General features: G+C 42.7%; 1 protein-coding gene across 2 annotated transcripts in view; it reads right to left on the reverse strand.

Annotated features, from left to right (window-relative positions):
- Positions 1 to 14401, reverse strand: part of Pde11a (phosphodiesterase 11A) — a 350512-nt gene that overhangs the window by 143039 nt on the left and 193072 nt on the right. For both annotated transcript variants that reach the window (XM_021181980.2, XM_029474559.1), the window contains exons 7-9: positions 11667 to 11742; positions 9319 to 9386; positions 8349 to 8441 (exon numbers count right to left, since the gene is read on the reverse strand). In XM_021181980.2, the coding sequence (XP_021037639.1) occupies positions 8349 to 8441; positions 9319 to 9386; positions 11667 to 11742 (237 nt within the window). The remainder of the gene's footprint in view (positions 1 to 8348; positions 8442 to 9318; positions 9387 to 11666; positions 11743 to 14401) is intronic.

A 14401-nucleotide genomic window follows, 5' to 3' on the forward strand; every position in this document is an offset into this window, starting at 1 on the left:
GAACCCCGGAGCTCTTGACTCTAGCTGCATATGTATCAAAAGATGGCCTAGTCGGCCATCACTGGAAAGAGAGGCCCATTGGACTTGCAAACTTTATATACCCCAGTACAGGGGAACGCCAAGGCCAAAAAAAATGGGAATGGGTGGGTAGGGAAGTGGGGGGTAGGGTATGGGGAACTTTTGGGATAGCATTGGAAATATAATTGAGGAAAATACGTAATAAAAAAGAAAGAAAGAAAAATAGAATAAAATACTCCTAATATGTCATAGACTTAAAAAAAAAAAAAAAGACAGGAAAGAGCTGTTCTTCAAGCCGCCCCACGAGGGTGCTGTTCCTTCTCTGGTGTCAACGCGCTTTCCCGGAGACCAGGCATCTGCACTAATCAGAAAATCAATCCCTTCCCGGTCCTCTGGCTTCTGAATGGCACCTACTTCTGAGGAATTAACTTTCACCCAGGGGCTTGGGGAAGTTATCGCAAGTAAAGCCCTGACTGAGGGTGGGGACAGGAATTGCTGTAACTATTACTGTCAACACCCAGGAGTGGTACCCACAGTGTGCGCTGGAAGGAGATTCTTTCTGCACTTTACGATATAATCTTTGCCTGTACTTTCTTGGATTTGATTCATTCAGCAAATAGTTCCTGCATGCAGCCTCACCAGATACCACAGCGTTTCCTGTATGGCACATGACTGTGACGCTCTCTTGGGATCTTGTTTACCTACTCCCGTTTTCTGCTAGAGTATAAGAACTAGCGCTTATCTTCCCACTGCTCGATCCTTAGCAGCTAGAACAGCATCGGTCACAATGAAGAGAAGGTGGTCGAAAGGGGACACGTGATTCTATGTACAGGAGCTTCCTAGTGAAACCAGTCACCGGCAAAGGGGTGGTTGCCATGGGTGACAGGGAGCTGAGTTAGATGTGCTGTGGATGCTGTCTCAGGTTGGGAGACAGAGAGTGGTGAAGGCTCTACAATAATGTGAAGCCCTTAGACACACTGAACTGAGTGCTGAAAAATGGCTGGAATAGTAAGTTCCATGTCGAGCTTATTTTTGCCACAACTACAAAGGAATAAAAACGAACCCTGTCCCAGACTTAGAGGGATGAGCTGTGTCTCGAAAGGGAAGGATGGATGGATCACTGGAGGTCAGTCCCTGTCAGGAGGGGCAAAGCTACAACATCGGGAATTGTCGACAGGAGAGGGCTCGCCAGGGAGTTGTCTAGAGGGTTTGTGCAAACAAGTCCTTCTGCACAGAGAGAGCCGGAAGTCAGGCGAGGACACACCTCTCACAGAGGCTCTGCATCTCCACCCCACTTCTCCCTTGCTCTGAGCCTGTTTAGGGCAGGAAGGAAGAATAAGGAAATAAAAGAAGCTCATTATAAACTCAATTGGCAATAGGCTTCTAACCTCAGGAAAGAAGGCAATATATAAATATGCAATACCTCAGTGTATCAGAAGATGCATCTAAGACCACCTTCGTCCAGGAGTGAAGACTGATTGGCTCAATGGATTAGGGAAAAGGGAAATGGGCAGGAAAGAAGAAATTAGTATCTGATCACGTGCTAGGAGTCCAGCTCTTTCACTCTGCCAACCAGAGGAAATTTCCTTCAGAGTTTAGGAGATTCCTCACGGGAGACTCATCTCTCCCCTCTTGCTTCAGGAGGCTACTTAACTCTAATAGAGGGAGGCTTCACACAATATCTGGAAAGAGATCTTTGAAGCCAGCCCTCCTTCCTTCCACACAAAACCAACTCTATTCATGGCGTGGGGAATGCAGAGGAGATGCTCTGCCAGTTTGTGGGCAGCAAGACTTTTGTCATCAATCTCAAAGGGTCAAAGGTTTCCCTTTTGGATTCTTGTGCTGGAAGACCACAGTGGAAGGCAGCTCAAATGCATTCACTTATCCTATACATTTTTTCTGAGTACCAATTGTGTAAAAAAAAGAAAACACTAGGGGAGAGGAAATAAAACAATCACATACCTCAGGCTACACACTTTCAGACAGAGGAACATACACAGGCATCATGCAGGGCAAAAGAAAGACAGCCATGGGACTAGACGTTTTCTGGAGTACATTTAAATTGAGCTCCGAATATCGGAACGGTCCTGAGTGGGGAGGCATAATTGGGACGGAGAATAATGAAAGCTGAGGGCACATTAAGGATCAGCTGGCAGACAGGCAGGTGGCTGATTTGTAGACTATGAAGCATTTGAGTGTGTAAGTAGCATAAAATTCTCTGAGAAGAGAAATGAGAGCCAGGGGTAGGGAAGTAGTTTGGTATGAGATTTCCAAGGGCCCCAGAGGCCAGGACATTTGTATTTTGATAGGGAATAGGGGAGCAATTTAAGGTCTATGAGTCAGCTTGCGATGCGCTCTACACTCTGTTGTAGGAGGAACAAGTAGAAGGGGATTGTGATTGCCCAGCCAAGAGGTAATGAAGCCCTTAAGTAGGACGGCTGCTGTGAACACTGGGAAGGAGGAAATAGATGGGAGGCTCTGGGGAGGTGGGGTAGATGACGCCTGGCTTCTGATTGCCTAGCCTCTCCCTCACTCTCTGTTTGACCCTTATTCTTCTCCCCTCTCTGATCATAAAACCATGTGAGGCATCCCTTACCACCCAGACCTACACTTCCTGGAAATATTCTCGCTTGCATTAGGTAAGGCTTCATTCGCAATAACCGTGAAGGACACCCCGAAGAACAATTCCTGATGCTCCAAATGAGGACGTAATATTCCACATCTACATTCCTATTGTGCTCTCTGTGTTCTGACCTTTAGGTAAAGTTTCCCCTTTGTTCCGAGGACCACGCTCTGGGAAAATATGAGCGGAAAGAAACACGGCTTTTCTGGAGTGTTTGGCTGCTTGTGCAGAATGGAAATCAAGATCATAAAAGTAAATTTGTTTAAATTATTGTAAATTCCTTTCTTTGTTCCATCATCCCACTTTAAGAGCATCTAAGAGCTGTGAGGTATTAATATTACATATTTAGGTAAAAGAATTTTAACAATAGAGTTTTATAACTAAATTATGAGAAAGTCAGAAAAGCAGTCACCAAAAATAATTGGATTGATAATTCGATTGTTAGATAAAATCTAGGTACGATGGCAGTCATTCCATTTTTAAAGACCAGAAAAAGTAGAAGACATGTAGCTTACATCTCTCTCTTTTACCTTTGGTGGATTGTGACTAACATGAGCTCAAGTTTCCAGCATGTGGCAATGGGAAGAGACTTCCTTCTATGCCAAGATAGATATGAAGTTGTGATTTCCAGGTCCTGTCACTTTCTGCAGAAGCAAACATGGTAACACAGGTGACAGGCACTGGGCAAACCCGGAAGAAGCAGAAGTGCTCTGGGATAGCTGCACCTGCAGTGGGGCCAGGGTGTTCTGCAGAGATGCCAGGGTGTTCTGCAATGGGGCCAGGGTGTTCTCCAAAGTGCTAGGGTGTTCTGCAATGGGGCCAAGGTGTACTGAAATGGGCCCAGGGTGTACTACTCAGACCAGATAGAACACAGAAATTGATAAGTAGTAACTGAGAGTTATCAGTAAAAAAAACAGATTCTAACAACATGGAGGGTAGGCAGTTGTCTAGTTATTGTGCTGCCTATGGTATATTAAAATATAAAGGCTGTGTGTGTGTCTTTCATCTGAGAACATAAGCCATTAAGACAAGAAGGAACACTGCACTGAGATTTTTAAAATATATTTTCTGCAACATACTGCATGGTGCCAGGCTGTTCTGTAATGGTGCTTGGGTGTTCTGCAATGATGCTAGGGTTTTGTGCAGTGGTGGCAGGCTGTTCTGCTGGTTCCAGGGTACACTGCAGTGGTGCCAAGGTACGCTATAATGATGCCTGACTAAACAGTGATGTAGCTTGCAGAGCCTGAATCAAAGAATGAAAGAAAGGCTAATCTATTTTGAACTCAAACTCAAAGCAGGAAGTGATCTGCAAGGAGTTATGACCCCTAACCAGCACTGCCTTAAATTAATCTGAGGATGAACAAACAGAATTCAATGGAGATCAAAGATAGCAATGCACTAGTCAGTACAAACACCCAACTTTTGCTAAGGCTAGCTCTTTTATACAGCTCTAAGAGTGTGATTTCATGACCTCTCCCACAGACCAAATCCTCAGACACTCCACTACCTTCTCTATAATGGCTCAGTACTGGGTATAAGCTATGCACCCTTATATAGGCTGAATCTTCTGTATACGGCTTATATATCTCTAGATAGCACAGTGCAAAAGCTAGTAGACACTTGTGGTTCTATGTTACTTAGGGGACAATGACGGAGGGGAGATGGTTGCAAGTGTTTACTAAAGATATACTTTTTTTTTTAGGATCCTTCCCCACCCATGGTTGAATTCACAGATGTGGAGCCAGTGGAAAGAGAGGACCAAGTATGCCAATTATAACTGAATATTGCATCTGAACACTGTCCCTAAGTGTCACAATACTTTATTATGCTCATTTGCTGTATGAAGTAACTAAGATCTTATGCAGAATGTCCAAGGGTAACAGCTAGGCTATCAAGACTCAGTCCAGATTAGAACCAGACATGTGCAATGGCGAGCACTGTCTTCTACCCATACGGTGTCTGCAAACATGAGTGCTGTCTTCCACCCGAACTGCTCTCGGCTTGGCTGAAGCCACCAGCCTCCTTCTGCAGGAGTTATCAGTGCAAAGCAAAATAGATATGCAAAAATATCCTTAAGGTAATAAAATCTAGGAGGATTTTTCCTAACCGGTGGAACAAAGTAATATATAAATAAATATATTTAAATATACATGCAAATATATATGAATTTGTGTAATTTGATATGATTTAAACCAATACAATGTAAAAGTTAGCAATTAATAGCTAGCATTAAATAAATGCATTTAAATCAGTTGCCTTTTGAGGAGGGTGGAATAAGTTACTTCTGTTAAAAAAGGAAGAAGGATGAAGGAAGGATGAAGACAGGATGAAGGAAAGGTCAGCCCTTCAGGGGCTCTGAGTGAATCAGAGGTTGTTCCCACCCCACTTACAAAGACCGATAAGGACTGACAGGGAAAACACTTACTGTCAGAGATACAGTATTTTATCTGTAAATACTTGGGGGAAAGGGTGCTTAAAAGATAGACCAGCTCTGTGCTGTCTCTCTGGTGTCTCCTCAACTCCAGGAGAGGTACACTCCTACTCCTGTGAGCTGCCCAGGCCCAGAACCACGTGTGTTCATTTCCTGGAAGGCTCCTAGAGCAGTGGAGAGATGGCTTCCTTCCTGTTGTTACTCTTGCTGCTGATGAAAAATAAGAGGCAAGGGAGTAACAGCACTGCCTTTAAAGACTACCTCCGTGGGAAAATTAAAGTAGAATCAAGACCAAAAGGAATATGTAAAAACTGAGGCTAGCCAGGCCGAGTGGGAAATCTTTCCTTGCCTGCAATGGAAAATGAGAAAGAGTCAGCTCAAGCCCTAAGGCAGGAGGATTGCGACTGTAAGAACAACTCTATATTTGGTCTGTCCCCTCTGGCTTTCTCACTATCTCTTGGCTGTTATTATAATTTTACTGTTTAATTTTTTGCTAGATCATTTATAGTATTATAAAGTCGCCCAAATCCTTTATGGAACTAAGTTTCTTATAAATAATATAAACACACATGCATATTTTAATAAAAATATTTACAAAGGTATTGCATGTTTATATTCATGTGTATTACTTATAGTTAAATAAACTTAATGTATATCCACTCAGAAGTTAATACATCATAGTACAGGAAAATGCCACACCTGCGTTTGGCTTTAGCAGCTCTCAGCAGATGATATTTTGTCTTTGTAAGTGCTGAGGAACTCTTGTAATGGATCCTTAGCCAGGGCAGAGGGTGGGGCCACCCAGTCACAATCACCAAGATTTGACTCCCAGTGACATGAAGGTTGGAGGGTCACCAAGGTGGCAATACCAGGACATAACAGGGAACGCTGCTTGTGACTGGCATGGCAAAAGGCCACAGAATGAACAAATCAACAGCGGAATTCCACTTCTTGAAAGGGTGAGATTGTCACAATCTGAGTTGACCCGGAACTGTTGGCAGTGTCACTCATAACTTTTAAGGACAGAAGGCCCCTGAGTGGCACCAACATGAAGGTGTTTGCTGGGACCACAGATAAGTCATCATATTCGGAGACTGTGCCTAGGGATGGCCTTGGAGCTGTGGGGTTTAGGAGAGAATGGCCATAAGACTCTCTCTTCTGGGGACAACTGGCCCTTCATGCTCTAACCCGTCACTCCAGTCATTTAACAGGGAGCCTATGCACCAGGAGGTGCTGGGGAGCGAGAACACAGTGGTGTATGGATTGTTTTCCCTGTGGATTAATGGTGCTCCACCACAATGGGATCTAGTTGGGGCCAATAGATGGGATGTGCTTACTTGGGCTGGCTGGTTTGTTGTTCGTTTGTCTGTGGATAGCTGCAAGCAGTAAAGAGCAATGAGTGAGGAGACTGGAGACACAGTTTGGTGAAGGTTAAGGAAACACCCTCCACAGCTGCTGCTTCAAATTCATGGCCTTTGTCCCTCCTCCCAGTTGCATCTCAGTACTGAGCATACTACTGCATATCAGAGCGCAGTGGTGACAGTTGTTGTGTTACTGGCTGCTCAATAAAACCCTCACAGGTATTATTTCACTTAATTCTCACAACAGAGTCATAATATGAAGGCAGTTTGACAAACAGACCTTCTCACTCTAGTAGTGATTAGTGTGTGTGCTATGCATGCATGTTGAGTTGTGTGGGTACAGTTTTGTGTGTGTGTGTGTGTACTTGCATGCACATGGAGGCCCAAAGAACCTGGTGATCACCAGGTCTAGCTGGGCTAGTGGGCAGTGTTGCCCAAGGGAGGCTCCATCTATGCATGGGGGAGGGGCATAGAATTACAGGCAGCTGGCAAATCCACCCAGCTAACTGTCTGATTTCCATGTGGGTTCTTGGGAGCCACACTCTGGATCAGACTGGCTTCAGTTTCACAGAAATCCTCTTGCTGGGCCTCCTGAATGCTGGGATTAAAGGCACATACCACCATGTCTAGTTTAGTAGTGATTCTTAGATATCAGCTACATGTTTTCAGTTCACCTATTGATTAAAGGCACTGTCTTTAGTCTTTACTATAAACATGGTTCATAGAAACAAAGCAATTCTTTCTCAGGAGAGCTACCCCAAACCCCTTACCTCAGTGTTTTCTGTCTACCACCTTCCTTTTCCTCATTCCTCCACCCCAGACTTATTCCACAGACTTCCCTTTGTGCAAAGGATCCTGCCAGGCACTACAAATAAATTATGAAACTGAATGAATTATGAAACTCAGAATTTATGATCTAAACAGGAAGAAAAAAGTGTGCAGACAGATTAGAGAACAATAATTTTGTGTCTTTTAAATCTGCAATTGTCCTCTCAGGTTTTTTTTTCTCCCAGCTGGGAGAAAATATTAAATATCATCTATAGCAAAGATACTGAGAAAAATAGGTCTTGTATCAAAATAAGCCCCTGAGACTTATAGGAAAGAATATTTCTTTAGAACTTCGTGGGTCTGGGGGACATGCAAGGATCAGAATATAATTCTTGGTAGGAAGCATGTGTAAATGTGTGTATGGAGGAAGTGGATCTGGGCAACATATCCTCAGAGCCAGGATTCCCTGTGTGATATGAAAGAAAGGTTGTGCATCTACAGAAACACACACACACACACACACACACACACACACACACACACACACACACACACACACATTCATACTCTAAGTCCTGACAATTGTTTTCAGTTGTTTGCTGGGTACTGGGTCTACTTATGTAGCCCAGGCTGCCCTCAAACATATCCCCCTGCCTCTGCCTCCCAAGTGCTGTGATAACAGCAGTGAAAGAATATACTGACTTATCTCTATTTAAGAAATCAAGTATAAAAATCTGTATCTAGTGATAGGAAGTGCCTGGCTGAGCTCCCAAGAATCCCCCAATTCCCTGCCATTACAGGCAACACTATATAGTTTTCAAGAGAGGGTCTCCATTTGTTGCCCAGGTAAACCCAAGACTATAAAAGAATTGAGACCCAGTGAAGAGCGCCCTTTAAAATCACCACATGAGAAGCTGTATTAAAGGTCACATTGTTAGGAAGGTTGATAGCCAGTGCTCTAAAAGATTCTGAGCATTCAGAATTGTAATGTATTTATTATAAGTCATGTAAGAAGAAAGACAGGTAATCAGCAACAACCATAAAAAAAAAGAAACATTTAAAAATCAAGTCCCACGAACAGGACAACTTTTCACCTCATAAAATCAAGGCCTTTTAGCATAGGATGCTGACAGGATACTGTACTTACATCAAGAGCCACAGACTGCTTGGCCCAGGACTTCTTCACTTGATCGTACATAATTGTGTTGTTAATACCAAGGCCACAAAAGATGACAAAGGCCTAGGACACAGAAAGCCTGTTAATTAAAAACCGTAATAACTCACAGTCAAGATCTAATATGAAAGTAGGCAGTCACCAGAGACAGTTCCAAAAATATAATTTTATTGTGCTTAGAGGTGGGCCTCAGGGACACGTGCATTAAAATTCTTAATTACTATTGTCATGTAAGGACTTTATAGCTCACACTACACATGAGAAGAGAAATCATTATTTTTAATGATATTGTGAAAAAATATCTTCACACATTTGAAAGCGTACAATGTGTTTCAATGTGGCTTTAATTTATTTGGGCAGTAGACGGTTTTTATTATTATTCTGCTTTATTTAACGAAAAGCAGCCCCTTTCAATAGCAAGGCTATAAAATGTTTTGGCCAAGAAACTAAGTAAGAGAAACCACAAGGTTGGGGCTAAAGGCAACCAGACTGATTTAGAGCAAGCTTCGGAGAAAGCTGCAATGAGAATGATAGCTTTTGTTGGATCCTGGCACAGTCCATGAAAAAGCACAGGAAAGCCAAGCTCTTCTGCTGGAGACAGCGGGAACAGAAGCTTGTGAACTGAAGGCAGATGGGGAAGACAGACCTGGCTAAGGGTTCCATGACTGAACGTGTGTGAACACCAGGATGGTTAAGACTGGGCTGAAGTGGAGGGCACAGAATGGAATTCTGCAATGAAACTAAGATAAAAGGTCACAAACTAACCCAATGGGTGAAAACACAATCAAATCTTGCCTGTGTATTTATAGTCCTTAGATTTTCCTCTGAGTCTGGTACACCATTTAGCTCTGTTAAAATGATTAAGGTTTATCCCAACACATGTGGGCAAGGGAACTATCAGTGATTCAGTTCTGGCCCTTGGCCTTTAAATGCCTTTGCTCACCTCAAAAAGCCTTTGGTCTGCATCATCAAAAGGTTTCCCATCGAGTCTGTTCAACACTTGAGCCACCCCTGTTGAGGGAAGGTGGGGACAGTGGTCATTGTTAGTACTGGCATCCTGTCCCTGTGACAGAATGTGCCATGTGGGTGGCTTAGCACACTCAGTTTAATCTCTGATGCAATCACAGTTTTATATATGATCACTGGATACACACACACACACACACATATATGTGTGTGTATACATATACATACACACACACACATACACACATCCTCTTCCTCCTTGGTGTTTGGGACAGTCAGTGTGGCATGGTGATTAGGAACCTAAGCTCTGGATTTAGAAAACCTTTGTTCAAATTCCAGTTCTAGTGTTAGCTGTGTGTCTGAGTAAATGAACTGTTTTAGTGATGAAAATCTTTGTCAATACAAAAGAATTAAAATGTAAACTATACCAGAGGATTATGAAGACGTGAAGTGGGTTTTAGAGTTTCATTATGCACATTTAAGACATACGGCATGATTTTACAGGCTACAGGCATGTCAAAGCAGAGTTAGTTCTGTTACCTGCTCCCAGTGGCTCACACACCTCTAACAGACTCAGGGTTTGCAGGTCTCCCCTCCTCAAACACATTCCCAGAAGTATACCAGATGTGTGGACACATGACTTCCAAAGAACATCAGTCTAGCTAGAACAATTCTATCCTGAAAGCCCCATTTAGTAGAAACAAAGGAAAAATATAAGCTATGATTCTAAAGTGATCCTGGACCTCTTAAAATGTACCTAACTTTCCACTGGCGAGTCACCTTGTCATGTTGTCAACAGCATATAAATAAATGAAAAGTCTTTAGCATAACAGGAAAATTACAGCACTAATTTCAAAGTAACAGGAGATGTTTATCATCAGGATTGAAAGGCAGGATTGTATATGAGACTTCCTTTCAATCAACATATAATTGTTTCCTATCGACATTTTCTCCCTTTTAAATATAGATATATTTAAGACTTTATATATACGTTTTTTTTCCAATTCGTACTCAGGCTCAGATCCTAAAAGCCTAGAATATCATTGGTGCTTAATAACATATTACTATATTTGTGCAAGTTGAGCAGTACAATGAGAGAAAAATCCTTTAAAACTGTAGGATGCGGGCTGCAGGCAGACTTGGTTGGTACAGCGTTTGCCCAGTGAGCAGGAAGCACCACATGAGTTGACTGTGATGGTGCACAGCTGCAAGTTCAGCACTCAGGTCATCGAGCCAAGAAGACCCATAGGTCAAGTTAGAGAGACGTGTTCTGTTTGTCCTAGCCTGGGACACAAAAGGCTCAAAAACAAGAAAACAAAACAAAACAAACAAAAACAGGTCTTGATGACACTCACAGGGTACTAAGTCATTGGTTACACAGAGAGAAGCAAGAATATCCATCACCTTATTCTAAGCCCTACATTTTCATTGTGGTTTTAAGTAAATCTCTCTCCTTCATGATTGCTTAAGCTCTTTCTTCTGTATTGACTGCTCTTTTCCTGACTGAGTTTTTGGTCTTGTTGTGTTGAGTTTGGGTTTTTGGTTTCTTTGAGGATCAGGGTCCCCTATTTTTTTTGAAGTGATGGGAAATGGCAGGCATGGAGGGAAGTGTCAGAAGCTGCTTTTGCCTATGGTCTCTTTATTGTGGGGACAGTGCAGAGGCATGCCAGCAAAGATGTGTGTTCAGATGTGTCCAGCATCTTTGTACCCACATGATGTGTAAACAGGCATGGATGCAGACACCATAGGAAAGGGAAGGCGCCTCAAGGTTAATCTTGATCTGTTTAATAACTGTAACTTCGTGACTGTTTCAACCTCTCTGCCCCTGTCCCCCCTCTTTCTCTCCCTCCCTCCCTTCCTCCACCCCTTCTTCCCCCCTCTTTCTCTTCCACGTCCATTGCTATTCTTTAACATCAACAATGTCAAATAACAAAGTTTAATGGGTAGCTCCTAAGACTCTTCTACCTTCAGAACTTACTAGTACTTTGAATCGAATCTGTATTTGTCTTTGTTCTAATTAATGCCCGTTCGTTAGTATTCTGTGCTATGGCATTGTAGAACAGTATGGAGACATAACTTGGACTGGGTCTGGTGATACATTCTTGTAACTTCTAGTATTTGGGAGGCAGAGGAAGGAAGAGTGTTATGAGCTGCAGGCTAACCAGAGGTCAGAGGCAACACACACACACACACACACACACACACACACACACACACACACACTCACACACACACACGAATACATAAAAATATATGGGCCTGATTTCTGTTCTATAGGAAGGTGCTGGTTGCTTCACAGTTAGAGTCATGTGGGCCACTTCTTACCAATTATTTGGTGGTTGCTGTTCCAAATGGGGACACAGAGAACAGATCTTATATGAAAACCAGATATCTGGTCAGCCTAGGAAAGAACAAAAGAAGTTAATTATCATCAAATACTAACCACCCATTGAAAAATTATTTCTATATGCTGTACTCTAACATTATTTTGGAGACAGGATCTGATCCTGTTACCCAGTCCAGCCTTGATCTCCCTATCTTCTCACCTTAGCTGTCTATAGCAGATGCAGCAGCTTCCATTGCAATCTAATCTTTGCATAAAAACACCCACTCGCTCTCCTTTTCTTATGTCACAATGAACAACACAAGAAAAAACAAATTCAAACCCAGCGCAAATCAGACAAAATAGCCAGTCGGACTACCCCTAATCCCTGCAGCCACAGAGAAGTGGGTCACAATTACGGCACCAGAAAAGAATTCTGCAGTGGATTCAGGGTAGTTAAAGCAATTAACCAAGCCAATAGTGGGTGTTTAACTTTGACTGGGCACACCCATTGGTAAGAATGTTTGAACCTACAAGGAAGTGTGTCATATGCACACTAACTTTAGATGCTACTTATTAACTACTTACTACTTTTATTTATTAGATACTACTAATTTATTACTTTAAATTATGTGCATGACTCTGTGTGGGGTGTGGGACTGTGCATGTGAAGGTGGGTGTTCATGGAGGCCAGGGTGTCACATCCCCGAGCTGGAGTTACAGGCAGCTGCGAGGTACCTGACGTGGGTGCTGGGAACTGAACTTGGGTTCTCTGAAAAAGCAGTGCTCTTAACTTTTGAGCCCAAAGGCTCTCCAGCTCAATACTACATGTATTTAATTTTGCTAAGTTGCTAAAGATGTTGTAAAATCCCTTAACAAACACTTAAAGCCAGAAATTGAGAAAGAAGGCATAAACAAGAGGATTCCGAAGACTCCCAAGCTCTAACAGAAGTCAGCCATCCACCACCAGGACACATCAGAGAACAAGTCTCATACTTGAGTGGCCAGAGGAGCTACTGCAGCTGGCATGGCCCTGGTGAGTAAAAATGATCTTTGCTTCCAGTGAGAAAGGCCAGTGTGTCATCTTATCACTAGGGCTGGGGCAGTAAGATAGCAATGATGGGAAGATATCTTGAATATTCATTAGGAGTTGAAAGCTACTGATTTTTAAATTAGAGTTAAGAACGTTAGAATGGGGTCTGTGGGGTTTGTACAAAGTGCACTGTAATCAAGAGACAGGGAGGCCATAGACACTTCATGGTCTTTTCCTCTCCCCCAAAGAGTGCCCCGACTTCAGCCAACAAAACCTAGGGTGATTCCTTTAAACCTGATGAATGTATGCTCTTGTGTGGCCGACTTCTTTTCCATAACATTATAATTTTGTGTGCTATTCATCTTGGCTGTGTTACACAGTGGTATCGTGTTCTCCTGTCTGAATGTCACATCGCTAATTCCTTCCACTCCTGTGGAGCACTGACTTGTTTCCAGGGCAATCACAAATAATGTCCTTAGGAATATTCCTGTGCACACTTCATCCTCATGTGAACGAACTCCTCTTGTGTCTGTGACTCGGATAGAATCTCTGGATTCCAAGCAAGTCAGTTTTTAGCGGATGTATCCAGAGGGCTTCCCAAAGTGAATTTTTTTTTTTGAAACCAGTTTACAAGTGCGTGAACATTCAGCTGCCTTATACCATCACCGCGCCGTACTGTCTGGGTTTTGCTTGCTTTGTTTTGTTCTCATGTTAACAGCTCTGGGAACTGTGTGGTAGTATCTAATGGTGAAAATACTGTGACCATCTCCGATGACCAGGAGTATTATTTACCTAGGCTTAAGTCTGTTTTTCTGGTATAATTATCTATGCCTTTCCACTTTCAAAAGCCCTCTCATTTAGACTACAAGTCTCTCAGTTTCCCTACTGATGGGCAGCAGTGAAGTTGTTTGGCTTTCTTATGTTATCTATTCATCTTCTCTTTCATAAAATACCTCTTAAGGGGTATTTGTCCTACTGGGCTGTCTAACCTTGAAAAATCAAATTGAAGAAAGCATGTTCTATATGATGGATAATGGCTACTCTGCCAGATATATAGATTATAAAAGCCTTCCTCATTCTGTATCTTGCTCTTCCACTCTCTTGCTTGCTTTTGACTTAGAGGTCTATCACACAACATGACGAATATAGCAAGTTTTAATTTATGGTTTCAGTGTCTTATTTGAATTTATCCCACTTCTTGCTCATGGAGACAGTCTCCTGTTTCCCTCACAGACCCTTTGCTGCTTTAACTTTTTTTTTCTTTTTAAATATTTTTATTAGGTATTTTCCTCATTTACATTTCTAATGCTATCCCAAAAGTCACCCACACGCTCCCCTACCCACTCCCCCACCCACCCACTCCCACTTCTTGGCCCTGTCTTTACCCTGTACTGAGGCATATAAAGTTTGCACAACCAATGGGCCTCTCTTTCCACTGATGGCTGAGTAGGCCATCTTCTGATTCATATGCAGCTAGAGACACGAGCTCTGGGGTGGGGGTGGTTAGTTCATAATGTTGTTCCACCTATAGGATTGCAGATCCCTTTAGCTCCTTGGGTACTTTCTCTAGCTCTTCCATTGGGGGCCCTGTGATCCATCCAGTAGCTGACTGTGAGCATCCATTTCTGTGTTTGCTAGGCCCCGGCACAGTCTCAGAAGAGACAGCTATATCTGGGTCCTTTCAGCACAATCTTGCTAGTGTAT

This window comes from Mus caroli, chromosome 2 (genome assembly GCF_900094665.2).
Source record: "Mus caroli chromosome 2, CAROLI_EIJ_v1.1, whole genome shotgun sequence".
NCBI classification, from domain to species: Eukaryota; Metazoa; Chordata; class Mammalia; order Rodentia; family Muridae; genus Mus; species Mus caroli.